Source organism: Semicossyphus pulcher, unplaced genomic scaffold (assembly GCF_022749685.1).
Source record: "Semicossyphus pulcher isolate SPU_LCO1_2020_fin unplaced genomic scaffold, fSemPul1.0.p SCAF_11, whole genome shotgun sequence".
Classification (NCBI taxonomy): domain Eukaryota; kingdom Metazoa; phylum Chordata; class Actinopteri; order Labriformes; family Labridae; genus Semicossyphus; species Semicossyphus pulcher.
In genome coordinates this window covers 12,281,496-12,308,385 of record NW_027211615.1, presented here as the reverse complement: position 1 = coordinate 12,308,385, position 26,890 = coordinate 12,281,496, and the positions used below count along the sequence as shown (strand labels likewise).

General features: G+C 41.9%; 2 protein-coding genes across 4 annotated transcripts in view; both read right to left on the bottom strand.

The window, feature by feature from the left end:
- usta (uronyl 2-sulfotransferase a) overlaps positions 1 to 12,650 on the bottom strand; it is a 62,913-nt gene extending 50,263 nt beyond the window's left edge. The window contains exon 1 of the mRNA XM_069657279.1: positions 12,233 to 12,650. Coding sequence (XP_069513380.1) covers positions 12,233 to 12,467 — 235 coding nt within the window. The 5' untranslated portion in view covers positions 12,468 to 12,650. The remainder of the gene's footprint in view (positions 1 to 12,232) is intronic.
- A 3,852-nt stretch (positions 12,651 to 16,502) lies between these two features.
- Positions 16,503 to 26,890, bottom strand: part of sash1a (SAM and SH3 domain containing 1a) — a 176,127-nt gene continuing 165,739 nt past the window's right edge. For all 3 annotated transcript variants that reach the window (XM_069683770.1, XM_069683778.1, XM_069683787.1), the window contains 3 exons: positions 23,305 to 24,338; positions 21,213 to 21,344; positions 16,503 to 19,449 (listed from right to left, as the gene is read on the bottom strand). In XM_069683770.1, the coding sequence (XP_069539871.1) occupies positions 19,189 to 19,449; positions 21,213 to 21,344; positions 23,305 to 24,338 (1,427 nt within the window). In that variant the 3' untranslated portion in view covers positions 16,503 to 19,188. The remainder of the gene's footprint in view (positions 19,450 to 21,212; positions 21,345 to 23,304; positions 24,339 to 26,890) is intronic.

Here is a 26,890-nt window from a genome sequence, read left to right as displayed (position 1 = left end):
TAACATATTGCACTGTCTCTGGTGTCAGCAAGTAGTAAAATGATAATAATAACTTTAAGTATCCCCCCTAAAATGTGTCAGAGCTCTTGTAGAAGCTTATTAAGTAACTAAAGCAAAGCCTGAGGTAGACAGGTGCTACTTCAGGCTGCTGTCTCGGTTACAGAGTAACGACTTTCTGAGTGACATGCAGAAATAAAGACCTGTTGCATAAGGCTTTGTTTGGACTGGTGCAGGGAGGGGTTGCGAGACATCTTTAGAGCTTTTCTCTTTATTTAGCTTGGCCTTCAGATATGTGGAGTTGCTCTGTAAAAACTATCCTTCCCCAAACAAAAATAAATGCATTCTTTCTAGCTTGTGTGAAGAGTGTTAAAAAGCTACAGTTTAAGTGTAAAGACCTTGACCGGCCCTTAGAGTAAACCGAGGAAAATGTTTCAGTGTCATGAAATAAAAAGGCCAGTTATGCCCCAAATGCAACCAACTCAGAGCTTTTAAAGCCATCTTACTCTGTATGCAAATACGAGCACGCAAATAAAATCTGAACGTACAGTGTTCTAATGTATTATTTGGGGCTATTTGAGCGAACAGACCTGAGTAGAGCTGATAAAAACCTCCGTAATACTGAATGCTTAAGGCTACAAAAAACGATCATCTGTATTTTGGTACACAAAACATTTTATGTCATTAAGAAACCCGTAACTGACATTGCCCTAAGTGCTCGTCTGTGGTGTCAAAGTCATTTAACAACTGTAGGGATTATCTGTGCAACTTGTTGACTTTGACAAACAAATCATGTATCTAATGAGAGCAGAATAAAGGAGAGTTAGCATGGTTAGATTTAGCTTTAGCATTTAGCTTACTCACTGAATGCATCCAAAAGTTGGAACAAATTCACACAAGGTTGATTGCTAATCCAATCAAATCAATTGCACATCTCTAGGCTGTATGAGAAAGTGTGACAGACAGACATGTTACAAGAATCTAATCAGCGCTAATGGCTAACAGCAGCAACAGAATCCTTAAACTTTGTTAAGGGGTATAAATGAGACGCTGCTAAAAGCAAACATGCCTTTTTAAGTTGATATGTTGCACTTGTTAGCAAACGGTTGCCTATTTTCTCATCAAGCAGACATGGACCAACATTAGCATCCATTTAGAGTCATGTTTCTGATCATTTTGCGAGTGTAAGTCCAACATTCACTCTTCTTTTAGCCTTGTTCTGGTCTCCACCAACTCCTGATGCTAATATCTAGCTCTTTAGCAGCTAAATGCTACGAAATGTTCATCACCTATTCGCTAGCTTTGACATTAGGTTTCAGACAGGTAGTGTAGCTCTGGCGGGTTTATCCAAACTTTTCACTGAAACTGAATACTGTGTGGATACAATACAAATGAGAGTGAACCAAAACAGCACATTTAAAGCCAGTCAGACTAACAATTAAGCTAGTAAAAAGAAGCTAACACCTCCATGGGACCAAGTTGAGACCATAATTCTTTGTGGTTTCTTCACTACTAGTGACACTTGCATGAACATAGTCATGTAATTCATTGCTACAATAGAAACCTTGGTTGCTTTAAAGAGTTCTTATACTAATATATAAAATTACTTTGGCAAATAACATTTCTATTAAACAGCAAAAATCTGTCTTTCTCATTGAACTCGAGTGAACCAATAACGGGCATAAGCTATTTAAAACTTTAAAGTGCAAGGCAATACATTTAACCAAACCACTAGTAGTGGTTTTACCAACATGGGCTGGGCATTGCCGCTCTATCTGCCCTGCTGTATACTTAAGGATGCTATTTTAAACCACTATATACTTTTTCATTGCCCTGAAATGAGGCTAACAGAAAGAGCTGTGGTGAACTCGCTCAGGATAAAGATAGGCAGAGTTCCTTGAACAAGGTATGCCGGTGACCACTGGGCAACATGTTTCCTCCTAACAAGTCCCATAACGACCAATTACTTTGTGCGATGTGTTTGCCACCCTGGATTTGGTGGATAAAGTCAGAATCCAGTTGTTGAGTCAAATTGGAAAATGATTGCTTGCTGGCTTGCTTGCTGCTGTTTGATGACAAGTGTATATGGGCAAAGGAACGGAAACAGGAGCACAACATGTTGGGTGTTCTGTGGCAATAAACACAGGAATGTGGAGCGTTTCAACACTTGCCAAAGTAAGCAAAGAAACTTCCCAAATAGGCTAACAACACCAGGCACCAGAGATACAAGGGAAGAGGACAACTAATCAGAAAACCAACATTGACTCACAAAGCACACTACAATTACTGAGTTTCTAATTCTGCCATGAGAGGACCTGGATTCAGATTAGCGGTCTTGTCCCACTGAACGAACTGGGCAGAGCCGTTCAAAGCAAGGAACTTTCAGTTTAAATGTCATAAGCGGACACCTAATTTTGTCACAGGACCTCTATTTATCCTGGCACCAATCTTTTAAATTATGGGATGTACAGTACGTAGTTGCCTTCTTACAAGCATCAGCCAGGGTACCACCCAGTGACTGTGGGCGCGGAGCCACCCACCCGTTCACGCACCACCACAGGAGCTAGCATAAAAGTCACCACAAGCAGCCATCATCAGTGTCTTGGCAACCTGTTAAAAACAGCTCCTCAGGGTTCCTAAACACAACTCCCCGTCTGAACTGTTAGGTATTCTTAACTACATGGACTTTAAAAGGCTGAAATCAAAGAGCCAGTGGGGAACATACCTCACTTCCACATCATGAAGTTGGGCTGTAAAAGCTTGTAAAGGAAGAGTTCTCCATTTTGGAAAATTCACTTCTACGCCTTTCTTGTAATGTTTGACACAAGACTCATGTTGCAATAAATGAACAGTTTGGGAATTCCCTTTTTCTGAAGACTTAGGTAACCAAAACCACTCCAAAATGTATCCATAAGGCTACTTCTGAAAGATTGTTAGCCTAGCTTAGCACAAAAGACTGAAAAAAAAAGAGGAAAAGCAAAATTGTCCTACAAGAACCTCTAAAGCTTACTGACAGGAAATATCTTTACAACAACATTCAATTTAGATAACATGCTACAGGCGTCTCTGAAGCTAACAATTTAATGATATAATTTCAAAGATTTTCATTTAAATAATAGTGTTTTTCATCACCCAGCAGTGGTTGGTCTGCCAGAGAGGGTAGGCGGAGCTAAGCGGCTGCTTTTCCGGTCTCTGCAAGTGTTGTGAGTAAACAGTAATCTACTATGGCTGAACAAACAAAGAAAAGATGGATGACTACAGATACAACTTCAACAATAAGTGAAAATCCAAAGAAAAAGAAACAAATTCGACGCTCAGATGAAGCAAACAGTCTGAAAAGGAAAGCAACGGTCAGAGAGGAAAATCAAGAGTTACAACTGGACCCAACTGTCTGGATATCTGGGAAGTGTGCTCCCGCAATTACTGTTTATCGTCACAGGTGCCGCCAAAGAGAACAAAACTGAGATCTTTGAGATTATAACTTTAACACAGTATTTAAAAAGACCCTTTTCAGCCTAGAGAAAAAGAGATTTATACAGTTGAGGACACAATTGCCAAGGAAATAATACATTGAGGTTGTCAATGGTCCAAAAATATTTCATCATCCAGTTTTCCAGAGGGTAGATTCACATTCTTAAAGTGGTAATGGTTAAATGCATCCCAACTTTTTAGAACAAGAGCTTTCCTGGCCACAATTTAAACGTCTTAATTTGAGAAATTCTTTAAGTCATTTGTCAGAGCACACAGTCATCATAACATTAGCCCACAAATGTATCTGGTATTTCTCTTGGGTCATAACTGTCATTGCTCGGCAAGCCTTGAACAGCAGTTGAACAGCGTTTGGTGCATTTTTTTTTTCCTCCATCTGCTGTGTTTCGTGTGGTGAAAACAAATGCACTAATGGAGGATAATTACCCTGTGTTGTTTTAGTGTTTGCTCGACTCTCTGGAGAGGGCAACAGCAGCCTCTCAGGCATGGAGATGCTAATTGGTAATGCTAATTGCTTCTGTTATGCAATCGCAGGGTCAACATGAAGCTATTTTTAAAATAATTTCATATCATTTTAGACCAGAAAATAAGGAAAGCAAAAGATTATCTCTTATCATAACTTTTTGAAAAAAGAAAATATGATTCTGCACCGACTGCAGGCAGAACAAAGTGCTTGAAAGAGATCATAAAATAAGAATCTTATTTCTGTTTTTGTTTTCTTTTAAATTATAATCAGAGCACCGTGAGTCTTTCCTTCTTTTGGTTCCGAGTAGCATAAAAACGATTATCCCTTTAAACCCAATTAACAAGCTGGCATGCACGTTATAAAGCAGGTAAACAAACAGAGCACAGCCGGCCTCTGCTCAGCAGGGAGGGCCGCTTGTTTTACCAACCCGGAGGGAATTACGAGCCGTCTGATTGTTTTGGCATTTAGGCTGGATGTGACGCCAGTTAGGAGTCGTTTCGGGGTCTGTCAGAGGTAACGCTTAGTTTTTCTTGACACTTCCATGTGGACTAACATACTGTAGGTGGAGGAAGTAGGCCAGCTTGTCCTGCCTTCACCTCCTAATGAGCCTTGTCAGCTGGAGGTGTCAGATGGAGGCGAAAATATTATTCTATCTTCGCCTCCTGAACATGAAGCAGCCTTTAGTTTGAAATACATATTTGTGCTCTGGTTTGCCACCTTTACTCAAACACTGCACATGCAAATAACAGAAATGAAAAGCAGTAAAGGAATAAATGGATAGCTGAAGTATTTTTCCACATGAGCCCGACTGGTACACACCTGGCAACCCTGTTAGTCATTTTAAATTCAGAGTGACAGCTTCACCGTCCCTGGCCTGATTTCCATTTTATGTGACACTTGGGTAAATTGCCTTACAGCACGGACTCTCAGTGCAATAAATTTGTCAGTAAGAAGGACAGAAAAGTGACTAGATGAAATAAAGAGCTTGTTTTTAATATCCTCTAACAGGAAGTGGGCGTACTGGTGTGAATAGAGTGGCGAGTTTGCTCCAAAAATCACACTTACACGTCTGGCTCGCTCAACAAAGCTCTTCTGCGTGTGTGTGTAGTTTGTGTGTCCGTTTCCTCGCTACAGTATGTGTGTCTGTGCGCACAGGAATAAAATACACATAACAGAAAAAGTGCTTGTGTTTTCACGTTTAGGCAAAAAGGTTAGTAGAACAGGTTTGTGACAAAGGTGTTTGGTTTGAAGGGATGAGCAAATCGTTAAAAGTTACTTAGCATTCTCTCTTGTGATTACAGTTGTGATTTTGCCCTTTAGCGAGGCATTTAACTGTGGACACTGTGGCTGCGCCGGGCGTCTCCCAGGAGTGGCAATTTGGAAATCTGTGCTTGTACAGGAGGACACTGCAGATTCATATTTAAAAAGATATAATGATGGGCGCCAGTTTAGCTCAGTGGTTGACTCAGCAGTCAGAGGCTACAGTCCTCATGCAGCGGCAACTCCCACCCTCGGGCCTTTGCCGTGTGTCATTCCCCTGTTTCCAACCCTATCCACTGTCCTCTCTCTAAGTAATGGCATAAAAGGCCTAAAAAAAAGAATTACATGACAAAAAATGTTAATAAGAATCATGCTGTGTTGAAGAAGACTTGAAACTAAGGATTGAGAGCATAAACTCATTAGCAAAATGTTGACTGTGGTTAGAAATCAAGTGAGAAGTCGGCTCATTTCCTCATTGACTTGCATAAAATCGGACTTCTTTTTGTAACCGTTGGAGTCTCCCCGTGCTGGACACTAGAAAGAACGTCGCTTTCACTTTTGAAACCTAGAGTCTCTGTGATAAAGTCATGTGAGACAAACACAGTAGTCTAGTAGTCACAATAGTCCACACTATTTAAATCAATAGAGAAAAGCAATTATAGGACTGCACAGTGTGGCTGTCGCCTCACAGCTAGATACTGGTTCGGATCCTGTACTCCGGCATCCTCCCACAGTCCATCCATCCATCCATTTATTTTCCTCCGCTTATCAGGGATCGGGTCGCAGTGGCAGCAGGCTAAGCAAGTCAGTCCAGACATCCCTCTCCCGAGCAACATTTTTCAGCTCCTCCTGGGGGATCCTGAGGCCTCCCCAGGCCAAGTGGGATATATCATTCCCCCAGCGAGCTCTGGGTCTACCCCGAGGTCTCCTCCCAGTTGGGTGTGCCTGAAAAACCTCCACAGGGAGGCGGCCAGGAGGCATCCTAATCAGAAGCCCGAAACACCTCAACTAGCTCCTTTCGATGCGAAGGAGTAGTGGCTCCACTCCGAGCTCCCACTGGATGTCTGAGCTCCTTACCCTATCTTTAAGGATGAGTCAAGCCATCCCATCGGCCGCTTGTTTCAGCGATCTAATTCTTTTGGTCACTACCCAAAGCTCATGACCATAGGTGAGGGTTGGAATGTAGATCGACTGGTGCTCCTTCTTCACAATGGTCCGGTACAATGCCCACACTGCTGACACTGCACCAACCCGTCTGTCAATCTCACGATCCATTTTACCCTCACTCGTGAACAAGACCCAGAGATACTTGAACTCCGTTGCTTGGGGCAGTACCTCTCTTCCTACTACATATATGCAGCACATTAAACTGTGTTTCCTATGTTTGACTCGTTGTAAAACTTTCGGTGTTTGATAGGAATTCAAGTTATTGTGCATTCTGCACGACATACACATTTGTATTAATGGCCTGAGCAGCGAGTGTAGCTCTGCTGATGAGTTTAAGGTCAAAGATGTCAGTCTGTATCTACTTTTAATCAGTTTGTTGGTATTTTCTGTATGTTTGAGTGTGTTCGTCAGAGGTCAGGCCCTGCATACTGTGTTTGCATTGTCCACATCGAGATGGACCTCTGCATGCCCCGCATCACAGCAGGCTAACTTTCCCTCTCTGCATCACTTCCCTCTCTTATTCTTTATGAGTTTATTTGGAGCAATCCACTTAAACAGCTTTCTTCCGCCCACTTCCTGGTCCGCATTGCTGTAAATAAGACAGAAACTGGATTGAGGAGAGAAATCCTGAAGCTTCCTCTGTATCCGCACATACCTGTCTAATCCCTTCCACCGCCCTCCAGTCTGCACCTCGAACACTTTCCCGGACTGTTTCTGGCAGGTTCAATTTATGTGTGCGAGCGTTTTTTAAGGTTACAGAGTTCTTTTGAGAAGCACAGTGATGTTAGTGAGAGACTGGCAGACGCACCAAGTGCTTTGGTGTTTATGATTTATGGCAGCTGGATATGAAAGTGTAACAACACAAACACAAAGGAGGACCTGTGTACTTGTCCTTTTCATTGATTCACATGGTGAAGGACTCCTCGTGCATCATGTATGCCTACACTGGCTAATTAGGAAAGAGAAATCTAGATCTTCTCTCAGCTACAGGAAGCTTTAGGAGGATGGAGTGCACTCAGCCTGAGATTGTGACAACACTGAGGGTAAAATAGCATTTAAAGTGTCACTGAGGAGATGTGGGGTGTGTGTGAATAGAGAGCGAAAGAGCCTCTTGGTGTCAGAATCAGAAATACTTTATTTATCCCTGGGGGGAAATTCGCTGGTTTCTGGCAGGGTCCAGTTTTTGCTTAATCCTGTTATATTTTCTCGCATGTTTAAATGTTGCATTTCAACACAAATGGAGAAAGCTGCTTTTAAAATCCAAGAGTGGCTACTTAATACAAGGTCTAAAGAAAAATGGTTAGATATATTTTAAAATTAAATCAAGCATTATTACAAAATATAGATTACAGCAATATATCATCGTCCGGACTCAATGCAATTATCACTAGGCTGAAGCTAAATATCGATATTTATATTTACAAATATTTAGCGCTCTAAACAGATTTCCCTGCGGTTTTGACTCACCGCATCACTACTTCATGACTCCTCGCGGTGGTGATTATGACATGAATGAGGGTAATGTGAAAGGAAATTAATTGGCCAAAGAAGAAGTTACTCAGATAGATAGATAGATAGATAGAAGGATATCGTGATGTGTCATCAGATGATTGTCTTGCAATATATCAATAATCGCAGCATTGCTGTATTGTGATATTATTGTTATCGTGGGCCATGAATCGTATGGTATCGAATCGTATGAAATTGTATCGTATCGTATCAAATTGTATCATATCGTATCAATTGTATCGTATCGATTGTATCGTATCAAATTGTATTGTATCGATTGTATCATAACAAATTGTATCGTATCGTATTGTATCGTAAAGTATTGCATCTAATCATATCGTATCGTGAGTTACCCTGGGATGCCCACTTCTACTTGTTTTAGTAAACTTCACAAAGGCCAAAGGTCAACAGTTGCAAAGTGAAAATTGGTCGTTCCTCTGGTTTTTGTGTCTCTTTTGGTAGTAGTCTTAAGCTTATTGTAGTAGTCTTGTAAGCTTATTTCGGTCTGTCAAGATTAATTATGCAAGACAGAATAATACAATCGCATCAAATCAATCACGACTAATCCCTTTTTTCAGTCATTCAGGAGTGTTTTAGCTCCACTCCGGTGTTTCTCTCTCTGGACAGTCAGAGTGACCTACAGCAGCGAAACAAGCTGTAGGTGTACAAAAACTGAATTTAATCATGTTCCAGTCTGAGATCTTCCAGCTCAGCTGGAAGTCAGCCGTCTGGGGGAATCACTGAGGCTCAGTCAGGTGTGATTGTGCATTCACACATGGAGACACACGGGCTGTTGCATCACGGACACATCGAACTACAAAGAGAGGAATTTGACCCTGTCTGTCTGTCCTTTGATTTTCTTCACAACCGTTCATCCGATCAAATTCAAACTTGGCGGGTGTAAAGCTGATGACCAAAGGGAGTGCGGAGTTAAATTTGATGCAATTTGGCCTGATGGTGGCGCTACAACAACAAACTTTTTTTCTGTAACTTTTACAATACAATGGGTTCATATAAATCAAGCCATATACACCAACCCCAATGTGTAATTACTCCACATTTGTAAGTTGGTCATAATTGGATAGTTTTTACAACAAATCACCCAACAAAATGTCAGTAATCACCATCAAGTTTGGCAGACAACATCTCTGTGCCAAGCAAGAACAAGTTTCCGTATCAGATTATTGATTTATCGATACAGTTTTGCTGAGTGGTCCTTAAAGTTTGTTTCAAGGGGCAGAGCTTATAATGTAACCATGGCAATCGAATTTGGTGGGCATGTGTAGATATGATGTCTGAGTTACCGTGACCAATGTGTTCCCATTTGGCCAATAGCTTTCCATGTGGCACCAGCATTATCTAACCAAGAAGAAAGCACTCTCTGTCCATCTGTCTGGCTTAATGTGTGTATGACTGTCATTGGCATATCCCGAGAAACATTCATTGGATGGACTTCACACTTGGCAGGTGTATTCCTGGCAACCCAAGGGAGCAAAGTTGATCGGATGAGTGGTTTTTGAGAACCCTGCAAGCAGCCAATGCAATCTGACCGCTCCAAACTGGCACTCAAATAAAGGCTCATTAGCAAAGAAGGTGGATTTTTTGAGGTAAGACCAGAGTGTTTGTGTGTAGATCGACCAAGTGTAAGAGAAAGTCAATGATGGGAAGCACACGGCTGTCGATCAGGGCCTAAAGGTCTGCACGTTTCACTTACTGCAGCTTTACGTTGAGTGACACCTTCACACACCAACCTCCCTGCCGGCCCAAACAAAACAGGCTCTGTTCCCTCTACAGTGCGTCCGGCTGGGAGGAACACACACACCTCGCACACTAGCAGAAAATCAACCCACTATTCTTTTACCCAAAAGTAACACAGGTCGGTGTAGCATAGGAGGATTTATTATGCCAAATATCCCTTTATCTTGTTATAAGTTCCAGCAAGTGGGGTTAGGAGTTACAGGAGAGTTTGGTTCCTGACTTATCTGGAAGGAGTTTCACTCATCAATGTTTGACACCAAGATCGAGACAGTAGAATGAAGACTGAGTTGGATAGAGATGGTGAGAGACAGAGCTTTTCAATAATTTACAGGGGTGGAAGTGACAAAAAGAGAAACTCTGGGAACATTAAATTGCTTTGCGACAAAAAAACTTTCCTCCAAACTTTCTGTCAAAGAACAGTTAAGGGCACTTTCGGCACAGCAAGTTCCCTCTTTTACCCTCTTTGTTTGTCCTCGAACTGCTGAGGACCACAGGTTTCTTCAGCATGAGGGCAACAAGCAGACCGCATCTAAAGAATATCAATCTAAATGTTCTCCCCTCCTTCCTTCCTTCTACCCAAAATCCAGCCTTTGAAGAACTCTCTTCAAAAAGGTCTTTTGTTTTCCCTTAAAGGTTTCAACTTGAAAAAAGTAACCTGAAATATATATCACTGAAATTCACCGATCGATTCCAGAGTCTCATCTTACAGCTTCTGATTCTGGACGGAGACCGCCTCTCCTTGCAGCAGCATCATAATGAGCGGAGACGATTACTCATCCAGACCCCCAGGGGAGGGTCTACAGTCACTGTTACATAAGAAACCCCCCTCTTGAATATAGAGGAGTCAGTGTTTGACAGGAATCAGGCTCCTCTGGGTCTCTGTGCAGATCACGTCATGCAGGTGGGCCCTGTAACTCATTCATCTTCTAATGGAGGGATTCCTCGCCCTCATGGTGCACATATGTTTGAGTGCTGGTGCATTGTGACGCTGCAAATAATACATTCGCCTCCATCTTTCTCAGCTTGTAGTGAACACATCTACCACATCCTGGAAGACAGCATCTCTGAGATTCAGCTGGTAGCTGAGGTTTGTGCGTTTGTGTTCGGGTTATAAAGCACTTCCAAGAAGCAGAGTGCTCCTTAGTGAGAGCTTTACAGCTGACTGTGTGTGCATTATCTCTGTGCATTGACTCTAAAATAACAACGAACTTGCTCTGACTGCTGCAATTTCTAAATCAAATTAGGCTACAAAGTTTCATCGCAGGGGATGTTGCTTCAGTCTGCTCAGAAAAGTATTAACAGCCCTCATATCACTCAAATAAAGCCATGAACAGGCTTTTCATTTAGTCTGCACACTTGACTTTCTTTTAATGTGCTGCAAAAAAGACATGAACAAAATGTTTGTTTTCATGGGCTAAATCAAATCAAAAATGATTTCATGACCGCATTGTGCAGCTGAAGTGTGCACGCGTGCACGAGGGCGCAGGATTTAGCGTGAATGTGTGTCGACAGGAAACCAATCTGACCCTCGGGATTAGTGGCCGACTTGGTGAGTGACTATCTTTCTGTTCCAGATGTTTATCACGTCATAAAGGCCTCGAGCCCTCTGTGAGAAATAGGTAAGAACACAACCTCCTTTCAACACACTCTCTCTCACACACACACACACACACTAGCTGCAGCACAAGTTGTAGGACATGTTGATAAGAAATGACCTCTTTGAGAGACTCAGCAGCACATGCAAACCCCAAACCACAAGCTTCCTTTTTTTGACCCTTAATACTTCCTCAAGACACAGATATAGCAGAGATTTGCAGATTCAGCCAAACTTGGGGACATTTATCACCAATCATCACTTTAATCTTGTCACTTTAAGCAACTCCAACTCATATCCAATTGAAAACATAAAACTCTCTTCTTTCAGCTGGCAACCTCTTCCCTAAAACAACTCATCCACATGCCTCTCACTGTATCAATTCTAGAAATGTCAAGCTTATGACACAGCACCCTTGGCTGTCTCCAAACACCAGCATAAATTTCCCCATTAGAACACTATTGCGCCTTGTTCCGCCGGTGCCAGCCGTGCGTAATGAGCGCTGTGCGGCTGGAGCGCACCAGCTGGCTGCACAAGAAGAGGTGTCAGTCAGCTTTCACACACAGTATCAATCCGAACAGTTGCTACGTTCTTGTTACCATAATAGATCCCAACCACGCGCTGACAAGTCAGAACTGATATAGAAATGGTGCACAAGGGAGCGCATTCCTCAGGTTTTGGGCTGAATTTGAAGCCTTGGGTGAACTTTAAAAATATACAATTTCAAAATAAAAGATAATTGTGCAAATGCAAATGTCAGACTTAAAGCTTTTTTTTTTTTTATTTAGAGATTATGATCAGAGGACGTCAAGATAATCACTTTAGCCTCCGGTGGATTTCCTAAAAGACACTCTTGCACCTCTCATTCAGCGCTGCACGAGAGGTTTCTCTTCAGGGCGTCTAGACATGCACTGCAACTTTTTATCCAAAAGAATCTCTTTGATGGTGACGCGCTTCAGCCAGCCAGAGGAAAAGGAAAAAAAAGTTCTTACCGAGATACTGTCGGATGTCCAGCAGGATTTTCGGGGGTCCTCCGTTCAGCTGGTAAAAAAGGGAGCCGAAACAGAAGAAGAAGAGCGTAGCCATGCAGAAACCATAACCTCGCAGGGAAAATCGCAACGGTATCGCAGAGAGTAAACTGCTGTACTTTCTGTTGTTCCGCTCTCTGATGTGGTTGGGAGTCTGGTTGTTGCTGTGAAGGGGACTGCTGTTGAAATTCTTCATCATCTCCTCCTCACAAAGCGCCGTGGAAAGTCACCCATCCGCCTGTGGAAAGTGAAACTTGTCGCTTTGAGATCATCTGAGGCGGACGGCCAGTTATTTTTGGGGGGACGCGCAGGCACCCAGCTCTCCTCCTCAGCTGCCGCAGCCACGGGGTTGTTTTTTGCGCACAGCGTTTTTCGCTTCAGCTCGGCCCCTCTCGTTTGCGCTCGTTGGATGACTGCTCCTTCCTTCCGTCCTTCCAGCCCGAGTTAAGAGTCCATCCTTCTGCTCGGAGACTTTTTGGGTGTCAGATTACTGAACGTGGAAAGAGGAAAAACTTCCACCTCATAGGATTTGGGTTGGATCGCTGTGCGTAAAACAGCGTCACCCAGTGTTCGGGGAGAGAAAGGGGGGAGTCTGGGCAGTCACAGGAACAGGTTTGATTTGCGACAGCTAAGACAGAGACTGGCAGGAGATTTAACTCAGCTTTATACCGGAACAAAACTTATTTTTAGATTTTATAAGAGATTGAAGCCTTATCCTTTATCAAAACTTTTTGGCCATTTTGGCGATAATACACTGTACATATGAATTATTTGATTGATTGATGTTGGAACCCCCTTGTATAGCAGGGAATTGAAGTGTGTTAACAATGCACCTTTTTGCTATTTATTGTGTAATGTGATGAGATCTGCAAACTTAAAACCAATATACATAGTTTAAAAAAAATGCATCTTTTGAGAAGGTTCATAGTTCAAATCCCAGTTCATACAACGTGGGCCTTTCTGTGTGGAGTTTGCATGTTCTCCCCGTGCAGGCATGGGTTCCCTCCGGGTACCCCGGCTTCCTCCCACAGTCCAAAGACATGCTCGTTAGGTTCATAGGTAACTCTAAAATTGCCCGTAGGTGTGAACGTTAGTATGAAAGGTTGTCTGTCTCTATTTGTCAGCCCTGTGATTAGTCCAATGACAGCTGGGATAGGCTCCAACCCCCCCCGCGACCCTGAACAGGATAAGCGGTATAGATAATGGATGGATGAAAGTAGTCTGTTGATTTTAACATCTATTTTTTCTTCAGTTTAACTCTCTTAAATCCACTCTGCTTAAAATGTTTGGATTAAAACTTTTAAATAAAGTATGCATGCCATTTTTATATTGTTTTTATAAATGATTAAAGGGCCCGATTGAGGTTGCCAAAGAGCCGGATTCAGCCCAAGGGCTGCCAAATGAATAGATCTGTCCTATGACATTAAATTGCCAGCAGACGAAACATTCCCCCTTAATAGAAACAGCAGCTTGACCTTTGACCTTTGAAGTTTAATTACACTTTAGAATAAGGCTGCAGATGCTTGAGGTTTATTTAAAAAAAAGAAGCCTGTTAGACGAGAACCTGCTCACGTCTCCTGTGTAAGCACGTGTGTGTGTTTTAAACTTTCTCTTCTCCCTCAGGCCGGCTGTAAGGTCTTTACGCTGAGCCGTATATCTCTCCACAGCAGGGTTAGAACCCACCATTAAGACTACACCTGCACTTAGGAGGCGACAACAACAGTCATTCAGCACAGTAACTACCTCAGCGCAAGTGTGACGCGCTTTCACCGGCGACAGATACAGCAGTCGGGGGAGCAACAACGGCTGAGGAAAACAATTTGGCTTGACAGACTAAAGGTAATAAAAGAAGCACAGGGATTCTGTCGAGGGCCGGTTGGGTCGACTTTTCCACAGGTAAATGAATTGTAAATAGTGCAGTGCTGTATTTTGCAAGCTCGGCACAAGAAGTGTGGAAGCATTAGAGGTTTATAACCCTGCCATCGGAATCAGCCATGCAGCGCGGGACTTTATTACACAGGCCAACAGTATGAATGTATGTGTGCTGTAAATCAGGCTTTGTCAAACCAGAACTACCGACTGTGTGATTTAAAACAAGTCAGTTCCTGGTGGTGTGATACGCGGAGCACCTGGAGGAAGCAAAAAATAAACGCCACAAGAGACAGGGAAAGCAGGACAAATGTTTAAAACATAATAAGCGCAGATTTCTGCCATTAAATATTTACCCCGATGCCTCAGTTTGAGTCAGGTTCTGCAGAATTCAGTCATATCCTTGGGCTGGAATTCAACTGAAGTTTGTCTTAGTTTGCAGTTTTAAAATATGTACACAGATGCAGTAAACAGTTTGTCCAACCACCTGTGGATACTTAACGTTTTATGTACTCTGGCAGAGACATTTTTGTGTAGACCATATTTGGGAAACAAACTCAAACGTTACACTCTTTCAGAGGAACTACTTAAGTGACCTCCGACCTCCCTGCAGGGAAACAAGTGGGAGCAGAATTTCCCTATAAGGATCCATTTAAGTATTGCACTCATTACACTTTATTGCTGAGGAATCTTCGCCATCATAATGACTGCTCTCTCTCTCTCCCAGTCGGTGCTTTGTATCTGCTCATTATTCACGCTCGGTAATGATAAAGTACGCTCAGATCCAGGCAGATAAAGATCAGAACTAGTTGTTGGATTTGTTCCTGGAATCAAATAAGATATAAAAGTCACTGTGAAATGTTGTGATCCCACTGCCGAAATTGAGGGAATCTTCATTAGAATAAGGTCGTGTCGTCCTGAGATGTTTAAAATTGGATGAGCAACTGTTTCTGTGGAAGAGAGTTGTGAACTAGAAATCCCAACTGCTCATTACAGCTGTGTGGAGAAAATGTATTATACTGTGGCTCCTTTTTTTAATGAGCAATGAGTTACAATTATATTTAGCAGACGCTTTTGTCCAAAGCGACGTACATCTGAGACTTTATACAACAAAAGCAATGAAGTAAGAGCCAACAAAAGGCTTCAAGTGCGATCGGACACTGGTGCCGACAGGCAGTGCACAGGGTGTGTAGAAGCAGCTACAACTACAACATCAACAATGCTGACGTTATTATCATTATCATGAATATCCTAATCAACATCAGTAATATCCTCGATGTCATCATCATCAATAGCATCAACATCATTAAGGTCAGAGGTGTTTATGAAAGAGCTGAGTCTTTAGCTTCTTCTTAAAGGTGAAAGGGACTCTGCAGACCGAATGGAGTTTAGTAACTCGTTCCACCACCTGGGGACGACTGAGGAAAGCGACTTAGGGCCCTGTTGTGATGGGAGTACCAGGCGCCTTTCACTGGGCAGGATGGAGTGTAGACCTGGATGAGGGCGTTCAGGTAGCCAGGAGCTGTTTTTCTTCCTGTTTGATAAGCGAGCAACAGGGTTTTGAATTTTATGCAAGCAGCGACTTGGAGCCAGTGGAGGGAGGGATATGAGCAGTGGAGTGACAGTGTGCTGTTTGGGGTTGGTTGAAGAGCAGTCGTGCTGCTGCGTTCTGGATCATCTGTAGAGGTTTGAATGTGGACTCTCTGCCAGGAGGGAGTTGCAGTAGTCAGTGCATGATATTACGATAGCCTGTACCAGCAGGTGTGTTGCATGCTATTAAACTAAGACGCGCAGAACAGGTTTCTTCTAAAATTAAATGCTTGTTCAGTTCTGTTCTCTGCTTTTTTAATTAGAAGAAAGAACACTGGCTGAAATACAAGTTGAATCTTCTCAGATGCAATCTCTGAGGATTAAATGTTTTCAAATTGGGGTCCAATTGGGCAATCAATTTAACAAGAACAGCACTGAAAAACCTGATGGTATCAAACTCTGCTGTCCTGGTCCTGAGCTCAATGAGACAGTACAGTCCAGTTGGTGTTAAGGTCCCAATAAAGACACAGAATTATGTTCCATTATTCTATTTTCTTGCATCTAAGAATACAATAATAACATGTTTGACAGACTGTTTTTAATTAAATCAAGTGTTGCTAATCCACACTTTTCATTTTTAATTTCAAAAAGTTATTTTAAAAGTAATCAACAGGCCAGTGTCCACGGTCAAATAACCACACTGATAAAGGAGCCAGGAGGCCAATGCCCACGCCTTTCCATTACAGAGTGTGTGTGTGTGTGTGTGTGTGTGTGTGTGTGTGTGTGTGTGTGTGTAAGTGCATAGTGACAGTCAGACGTCCAGCCTATGGCAAGAAACAGTTTTTATTATATTTCAGAATGACAAATAGCTATGGACATTACTTTTTTGTTGTTTCAATACACAAGCAAATCTGTATGGACAATCATTAGGTAGATGAAAACCAAATAAAATAATTTGTACACATATTTTACAATACATACTGTAGTTCCTCACTGGCTAAAGCAATATGCATTATGCAGGAAGGTATTGCTATTCATATAGTACAGCTAATTACAGTTGAAACAAAAAGCAAAAATAAGTTATTTAAATATTAATTACATATACAGAATGTGCAACTTCTGCTTCGCATTTCATATATGTAATTAAGAATTTAGTTTTGTAAGAATGCAAAAACAAGCTGGAAGTGAAACGTGGAGCAGGTTAACCCGTGAATGGTTAGAAAAGTTGGCATTGGGAACTCAATACTAAAAGAAAATACCAGCATAACCCACTGAAACCCTTTACCTGACAACAAATGTCCTTTTATGGACCTTTGAACAAAATGTAGCCAATGTCGCTTTTATAAAACAGCTAGTTTTACCCTCTAAAGTGCATTTACAGTGTCAGTATTTTCTTTACAAAACACTTGTTGGGTCTTTTACTTTTTTAAAAATGACCCCCCCATTTCCTCGCTTTCTCAGAGCACCACTTTGATTGAAGAGAAAAAAAGGCTTCAAATGTCTATCTAGCAAATGCCCACTGCAAAAAAAAAAAAAAACAAAGGAAAAGAAAATGCGCAAATTTAATTTCTGCAACACTTGGTCAAATGTTTAAATATAAAATACTTGGAATACGTTGTAAGTTAAAAAAAAAAAAAAGAAGGCTAAAGAAAAAAAAAGATTGAGTAAAAAAAAAAGAAAGAAAGAAAGAAAGAAAAAAAAGAAGAAAAAAAAGATAAAGTAAAAAAAAAAGAAGAAGAAAAAAACATCCACATATTTTAACACTTGGTCCAATTCTAAATGTGAAAAGTATTTTTCTGCTTCCGATGGTGAAAGATTGAACTACGGTTAGAAATCTGAGGTAAAAAAAAAGGAATATTTCTCATGTGTCTAAAAGAAACTAGTTACTGGTTGTTTTCAGATTTTGCCCCATACCTTTTGTGCTACAGGCCGACCCGACGCAGTGTTTCCCTGATTTCCAAGACTATTTAGTGTCATAGTGTGTACGCTGACCTTGGAGGTCGTCCTTTCTCCTGATAAAACTGTTTTTTACTGTCGATCCTCAGTGTGTTTGAAAAAGTAACATTTTAAACCAGCTTTGAATACAGATCCAGTATGATGTGTTTAAAAAGTCCCAAACAGCTTATTATCCAGCTAAAACTCAAATTCCTCAACAGTGTAACCAAACTGTAGACAGTCCAATAAATTCCAGATATGACAGCCCAGATGTCAGCTGTGTCTTTGGAACATTTTTACTTTCTCCTCCCTCCCTTTGCGTCCCAAAACCTTCCACATGGAACATGTACATACAGTGTATGTGTTGGGGTGTTAAAGGGATGTTAAACATGGGGCGACGTCTGTGACGTGCCTGTGGTTTTGTGGCTTTCCAAGCGTAGAAAACACGATCCATCAAAGGCGTGTTTTGTGGTCCACGTGTGTGTGCATCAGTGAAATGATCTGGTCGAGTGTGTGTTTGTAAAAACACAAGATTTCCTCAGACTTGGACACATTCAGAGAGCAAAGGCTTGCACCTTCAGCACAGTCTAACCTCAGTCATGGTATAGTCAACACTATAAAATGTTGTATTTATAATGGTAAGGCAACTTAATATGTGCTTGGATACACTGGGAATGTGTTGTTGCTGTGAAAGCTGATTGTGATTACTGGAGTACAACAGAGCTTTCTGTACGACTCATATTCAGGTGCATCCAAGATACAGAGAGTAAAATAGGACATCAAGTATGAAATATAAAGATGTGATTGCAGCTGTTTCAGCTTAGCAATGACCCAAAATAAGGCTGCAACATTCAAAAGGCAAACAAATTTAAGCATATAAATCATTTTAAAATTAAGATACGCTTTAGGCTATAATACAGAAACATGATACAAAACAAGCCATCTCAAAACGAGCAGTTACTCAAAGTTTGGTGCGTGTATTTAGTTGATTAAAAGTCCAAATATTAAATGAAATCCTATTAGTGGGAATGAAACGCTGAATGAGGATAAATCACTTTGGCAGAGCTACTTCCTTATAAGACCCTCAGAAAAATGTTGCCTTGCCACAAAAAGTTGGAAATGGAGCACTTATGAAATATGCAGGAAGTAAACCGTCTTTTCTGTTTGTTAAAAAACATCCATCCTACAAAAAGAGTGTGCAATCTTCCTTCAAGGCAGATCCAAGTCTTTATTTTAAGACTTTGGGGGTGTCTTCAGAGTGGAAGCCATCCTACGGAGTGAGTCTGAAGTCTTTTCTTTAAAAAGGCAATATTCAAACATCTTGTCTTGGCTGTTAGGAGAAAAAACTCTTCAATGCCGTAAACATTTGAGAAAAGTGATAAAGAGAGAAAATCAGAGAGCGGGGTAGGCTCACTTTGAGTCTTGTGACACGTGCGAGACAGGAAGTACTGTAGTGCTGTGGTCACTCGCGTTATTGTCGAGTCCTGTGGCCAATTTGCCTTTCGCCACCTACTGACCGTGTTTAAATGAGATGGTACTGACCAGTGACTTGATACCTGTAATTTTGTGTGACTCCGCCCACACGGTTAGGACTGCACTTCTCTGTGTGCGCTGACCAATCGCGCCTCACTGAGCAGCCGGCGAACGTGTCTTTCATCCCGCACACCTGCCTCCCACACGCTGCTATCCGTTAACAAGGCCACGCGACTCAGCGTGTCGATTCCCACTGCCGCCAAAGACGTGGTGTACATGGGCAGTCCGATGGAGGTCAGCCAATCAGAGACTGTGCTGATGTTACCTGAGGGCAGAGGCTTCCGGCACATCTCTGTCAGACCTCCAGAGGGGATCTGAGTGACACAGTAAGGATAAACAAATTAGTTATGGTAGCTAATACCTGTGCTGGACAGAGGGCTCTGTGTTCAGAATACAATAGAGGTTATAAAATGTTCAAGCTGTATTAATCCTGTTCACATGGCGTCCATTTTCCTCTCAAGTCACTCTCAGGGTGGTAAACAAAAATGCTTTTATAATGTCATACTACTGTGTTGAAGGTTGTAAGGAATCTGACAAATCATCATCATCATACAGCTTCCAGATTGATCCGCAACTGAAAACGTTAAAAAGAAAATCTGGAGGGACATTTGTGCCATATTTCAAGTTTAACATATTTGACACACAACGGTTACCTAAAGACAACAGCTCATGCTAGCATTCAACCACAAGCTAATATTACTGTTAGTGGGTGAGTGGCTGAATGCTTAATTCACCATGTGATATTGTAACACGCTATAATAGAAAAGACGCACATTCCAAGCTTACAGTAATGTTAGTTAGTAAGTAGTTGAATGCTAACAGTGGCTGTTGTCAAAATGAAGCAAATGAGTAATCAAATATGTTTAATTTATCATGAAATATGGCATTACACCACTTTTTAGGTTATATTTTGTAAGCTAGGGAGTGGCTAAATCACCATTTGATAGTGTAACACGATATTATAGGAAAGACGTAAATTCCAAGCTAACCGTGATGTTAGCTAGTAAGTAGTTGAATGCTAACATTTGCTGTTGTCGAATTGAATAATCAAATATATTTAGTTAACCATGAAGTATGGCGTTCTACCACTTCCTAGCTTATATTTTGTTAGCTAGGGAGTGGCTAAATGCTAACATCACTATTTGATAGTGATGACGATATTATAGAAAAGACGCAAATTCCAAGCTTACAGTAATGTTAGCTAGTCAGTAGTTGAATGCTAACATTGGCAGTTGTCCAAATGAACCAAATGAGTGTTCAAATATGTTTAATTTATCATGAAATATGGATTTCAACGGCTTCCTAGCTCATATTTTGTTTGCTAGGTAGAGGCGAAATGCTAACGTCACCATTAGATAGTGTAATACCATATGATAGGAAAGGCCCAAATTGATAGCTAACAGTAACGTTAGCTAGGAAGTGGTTGAATGCTAACATTGGCTGTTGTCGAAATGAAAGCAAATGAGTAATCAAATATGTTTAACCATGGAATGTGGCATTCCCCCACTTCCTAGCTTAAATCATTGTAAGCTGAATGCTAACATCACCATTGAAAAGTCATCATATGATACCCCTATCTTGATAGCTAATAGTAATGTTAGCTGTCCCTCCCGATTTTCATTATTTATCGTATTTTTTCAGTTGCTGGTCAATATTTAGGCAGTGAAGTTCAGTTCCCTACATTTTTTAATGACAACCTGGAATACAGCAGTCTTACTATTACTTGAGCTTTCCGTCCTTAGGGTGATGTCAGAGGAAAATGTGGCCGCCAGGTCAATATAGTGAATCATGGGCGAAAAAATAACTTAATAAAAATCTACTGATAATAATAAAACATTGACAACTGGCTTATAAAAGAATATCTCTACATTTACCCAGCTTGTTACACATTTAAGCAGTTATTATCACTCCTCCTCCATGATGGCACCAGCCTTGGGTACAGGGACATTACTGTCACAAGTGACCTTTTACAGGGAAGCCTCACTAAGCATTTATCTAGCTGTACAAATCCAAAAATTGCTCCAACATTGTATGCATTAAGATAAGATTCTCAGGAGAATCAGTGTTGCTGCCTTACAGCCATGCGGTGTTGCTTCCGGAGCTCTCTGACTCGGAGCTGGTCCATGTTGGAGGCCACGTCCTTGACAGGCTGCTCCAAATCCTCGGAGTAACGCTGCACCAGCGGCTGGGGGATTCCACACCGGCCGTGCTGGAGGAGAAAAAGGTAGGGGGGAGAGATGTTATTAGCCAGACTATACTGGGAGGAATACATTGAAAACGTCAAGGGAGAGACAGTTTAATGACGGGGTTTTAATGAAGTGGATAGAAGTGAGAAGCTTAAGGGCAACATGAAAGTGAGCTGACATAGAGGAGCATTTTGAGTCATTACGGTCGTTATGAGAGTGAGATCTGTTTGTTCTTGACTGAATGAAACAGGCTAATTGGATCAAATTACTCGTCTGAGAACATCTCCCGGCGACGTAATAGGGACAATTCTAAAGGGAGTCAGATCATTTTTGAAGATAAACACCTAAAATATAGACACTATAATTGTAATCATTAAAACTCAGCGTATTTTTTCTAGCTCCTATACAGTACGTGACTAAAAGCATAAAGTGTGTTTTCACTGACACTGAAAGAAAGATATTTTGTACGCCATTGCTGCTATTGACATATAATGTCACTCTGCTCAACTTTTCGATCATGGTTCCATGTTGTCTGTCTTTGCGTAGACACCTGGAGTGAGGGCGAGTTTCAAGCAAGGCTTGGTTTTGGTTGGTCTGATGACTTTTAAGCAACTGACAATGACTCTGAAAGTGTAGAAAAGTTGGATGTTATTCCCTTATTTTGCCTCAGGCTGGATATTCATAGAACCTGTGCCAATATGATAATTGGGATTCAGCAACCTTTACCTAAATTAGTTTTTGTTTTGTTTTTTGACAGCTTAGTTTTTAGAATACACACATTTTTCCGTGTAATTAAAATATTTCAAACTTTTTGCTGCAGCAGTGTCTACCCATGTTTAATTCCTATCAGCAAATATCTAGACATTACTGGACTGTTTTAGACACTCATTGTTGGTATTAAAAAAGCACTGATGTTTGAATCTGCTCCAAAACTTTTCAACAATTTTTAATTTGTATTCCAATTGATTGCATTCACGCTTCTGTGTGTTCAAGCCCTCCATGTTGCCACTACAGCAGCACTGTGGCTCTCGTGTATCTGCCAATCCACTTCAAACTAATAGGAATCCAGCAGAGCTGTGCTGTGGTCTAACGCACTATTTCTCACCTCATCCCTGGATGCCTCTGTGTGTGTGTGTGTGTGTGTGTGTGTGTGTGTTTTTTTTCCTGGCAGCGTCGGGGGCTCCGCCGTGTTAAAGGGGCCCAGCCCGGGGTCTGGCGAGTGGCAGAGGGTTTTATAACCCCGTCTGCCTTCAGTAAGATTCAGCCCATAAACTTAACAGTCTGAACCGCATCATAGTGAGACTCAGCCCGCAGTCTTTCCCTCAGCTCCAGGCAGCGTATTTATTATTGTGCATACACACACACCCACACACCCTCACTCACATTATGCGCTTGCATACAAAAGGGAATCTGCAGACACAAAGAAACGACAAACTTTAGACTCTATTAGTCTCTATTTTTAAACTAAAAGCAGCTGATGTTGTTGGCCTAAACACAGCAATTTGGAGCCAAGCTGCAGTCAAATTATGACTGAGTTAAGTTAGGCATGTTACGATTCTAAACTGAAAGAGCCTGACGCCAGACAAGTATAGCCCTGAGGTGTCGTGGAGCCCCATTTTCATATTAACCATGGAAACATGACTTCATACGAGTTTGTGATGTGTTGGCTTGGATGTGGTTTATAATAGGATTCCTCAACTCGTCGCTATACCTTATTTTGTGTACGTTTATTTTAGCTACTTGCACAAATACTTGGAAAGAAAGTTCAGAATAAACAATAACTGAAGGAAGTGTACTTCAGTGGATTGTTATCCTGCCTGCATCTGTTTAAAGTGTTTAAGGAAGTTTCAACTGAATACAAATGGAGCATTCTGCAAGTATTGATCTGCAACACAACCAGAAGTCACGCCAAATGTAATTTGCAATCCAAACTTTGACTCGATTTTTCTTTTCTCTTGTTAAGATTAATGAAACCTGGCTCACCTTGTCGGAGTAGGGCTCCTCCGTCAGATCGATTCCCTCGGCCTCCAGCCGTTGTTCCAGGAGGGTGAGCAGGTCGGGGCTCATCTTGGTATGGGAAACCTTCCTTGAAACGGCCACCTTGCCCCCGAAATCTGACATCCATGGAGGCTGCACTGCCGGCGGGCTGCCTGAGTCCTCGCCCATGGAGGAGGCGGATGAGGTGGTGGCACAAGGGCTGGCGGGGTTGCTGAAGGTCTTGGCGGGCAGAGCGGGGGCGCCGGGGCTGCTGCAGCTACTGCGGATTACAGGGCTGCTCGGGTGAGAGCGGGTGAGGGAGTGGGTGGGTGAGGGAGTAGGAGATGGCGAGGAGGGTAGGGAAAGAGGTGGGTGACGTAGGCCGTTGGCTAGTCTTTCCTTAGACTTCTTGGCAGGAACAGGAGGAGGGACCGGCGGCTTTTTAGGGTGAGTCCGGATGACCCTCTCCCCGCTTGACTCAGGGGGACTTGGAGTAGGACTGGAAAGGAGCTCTGGAGGATTTGGGGATTGGGTCATGACACAAGGAGGGCGTAGAGGCAACTGGGAGGGGATGGGTGGTCTGTCTGCTCTTCTTTTTGGGCTCAGTGCTGGAGTCCTGTTCTGATTTTGGGCACCCTCCTCTCTGAAGACCCTGTTTGGACTACTGTCGCCAGATTTGGGTCGTTCTTTTGTGAGCTTTAGCTCCACCCCCAGGTCCTTCTGCTCAAAGTTCTGCTCCCAATGCAGATCTCCCAGAGAGTGGGAGCGTTTCAAGGGTCCGGTGGGCTGCGGCGGGCCATCCAGGTCCTCACAGCTACGGCTGGCTGGGATGGGGGAGTGTCTTTGGGGTTTTCGCAGCCCCAGCAGGTTGAAGCCCTTCAGGGAGGGTTTGATGAAGAAGCTCTTGGGGAACTTTGTGCGCTGGTTCTTGTTGTTCTGTTGCAGAGCCTCGGTTGAAAGGGTCATGGGGAGGGTGGGGTAGTCCGGAGACTGGAGGCCTGCTGAGGAGCGACTGGAACGGGAGGTCTTTCTGCTCTTACCTACAAAATGAAAACAATTCTCTCTTAGTTATTAGATGTAGACACTCTCTAGAATACTTCACATCTCGTCCAAAAGGTTTCTTCAGTTCTAAACTTCAGACTGACTGAAATACCTATTTCCTGTTTCAAGTTTTCCCTCTTTTCTGTGTTGCTAACAGATTATTACAGACTATTCAGCTTTTTGCAACCAAGCCTGTATTAGTTTTATAATCCAGTACACATTAATAACTACATATAGCACTCTGGATCATGTCTGTTGCATTATTGGAAACATGTACACACCACCAGTTATTTTTCAGAAAAAATTTACTCATACACTCTACTGTTATTGTTTCGGGCTTATCTGTAAACCACAGACAAAGTCAGAGAAGTGTTTATGAAAAAGGGTGGAGTGACCCTGGGATAAGATCAGCTGTCTGACTCAAGACAAAGCTGGCTGATTCGTTGTTGTCATAGCAGAATATCCCAAATAGAGAAATCTGGACGGGATAGTCCAGAAGCATTGGAACAAAAGACTGAAGCAACTTACCATCTATCCCCTGGTTTACAGAGCAGAAATGGATGCATGAGATGGATGGGTGCCACAGAGGGTGGCTTGCCAAAGAGTTGAAATGGCGGGATGAGAGAGAGGAGTTCAACAGGAGGAATGTCATGAAATATCTCAGCAATTTCCAGAAATGTTAAAAGAAGTGAAGCGTGGCGTTTGAGGGAAGTAAGAAAGAGAACTATATTACTTTGATTACTTTGTTAATTTTCCAGAATTTGAATAAGAGCAGACTGAGGCCTGCTGAGTGTACAAAACACTTAAAAAGGCAAAAGGAGCTTAGAATGTTTTGCTGATAAAACTGACCTTTGACATTTTGTAAGTAACTGCTGTTTGGCAGGTGCATTGTGGGTATGCATTGTAACCTCAAGAGTCAAAAGCTGCATGTTAAAAATCTTTATCTTTTATGGCTTTATGCACTAAAATATAAAAACATCCCTGTGTAGAATACAGGAAAGAAACATGCCTTTAAACCTTAAAGAGGGGGTATTATGCTGTTTTACATTTTAAGACATATATATAATGTTACAATGTTGGAGGTCCAGACTAAACGTGGGTGAAGTTTCACATCTGTAGGTAGCAGGCATCAGAGAGCTGGCCAATCAGAAGAAAGTGAGCTTGTACGGGCGGGGTTTCTTAAAGGGACAGCGCTGACTGAGTCGTTTCAGGCAGAGGCTGTATGAGGGCCTGCACAGAGCACCAGTGTGAGAAAAATAGTTTTTTTTTTTAACTATAACTGATGCTAAGCTACTCCACAGGTATCACAGAGTGAACTATGAAGCTTGAAATTAGCATAATACCTCCCCTTTAAACCTAAGCCTTGTAATTGAATATGGAAATCATTGTCTCTGACCCTTTACTATTAATGTCCAAATCATTACAACATTATTTATGCTTATGGAAACGATTGAAAATGTATAGATTACAGAAGTGGTTTGATGACATGAGGAAGAATTACTTCATCTACTGACACATGTACGTTAAAGGAATGTGTATAGATTAAAAGTTGATACATTCAGGGCTCTACAGTGACGATTTCCCCAAACAGGAGAAAGTTTGAAAGACAGTGTGCATTTTTAATCTCCTTCTATTATTTAAACATTTAAAAGTGCTGCCAATTCTCCAGACTATTACATATTTATACTCAGTAATACATTTTTGATGTAATTAATTTGTAACGGGGAAACTGTGGAACCCTGAAATTGCAGGAAGAAATGTTTACTAAGTGTTATGCAGCTGGTTAAACAGCGTTTAGTGGCATGGCAGGAAAATAAGAGAGAAACATAAAAGTCAAGCAAGCAGCACCAGAGTCCTTTTTTGTTTTTTTGAAAGAAGTGGTTTTTATTCCACAACTTTATTGCACGCTTTACTGTTGAACCTGAATGACACATACACACATAAAAGGGGGGAACCCAGTAGTCGCACTGGAACCAAACAGATAAAGAGAAGAAAAAGGTTGACAAAGCAGTGATTTATGAGTTATGGAGCTGTTAAGAAAGAAAGCATACAGTGTTCTGCAGGAGGAGAGCGCTGGTTCAACAATAAACAAAAAAGAAATCTCACAAGTAAGACCTCAATTATCTTCTATAATCACTTTTACAATCTATGCACTACAGTTTAAAAATATTTTCTTTTTTAGGCACATACTGTATGAATGATGCAACACTATAAACACAATGAAATGGTATGAAGACGTAAGATTTCAATGGCAGCTGTCTCTGTTTCCTGACATTTTTAAGCCTATAGAATCACTGCAAAATAAAAACAGGCATTTCTGGACATGCTACTCTGCAGGCTGCTTTGCTCTATTAAAAACACTTAACAAAAATACTCTCTAAGCTCGTATTCATCCTCTCCGTATCCTTCTAGCAGCCTCCCATCCACAGGAAGAAGAGCTGGGAATCTGAGTCCGTTACCGGGCAGAGAGTTTGCTCTCATCAGAACAGTTCTGCCGTGCACGAGGGAGGATCTCTCCCTCTGCGCTCCCAGCATTGTGGGCTGGACTAGG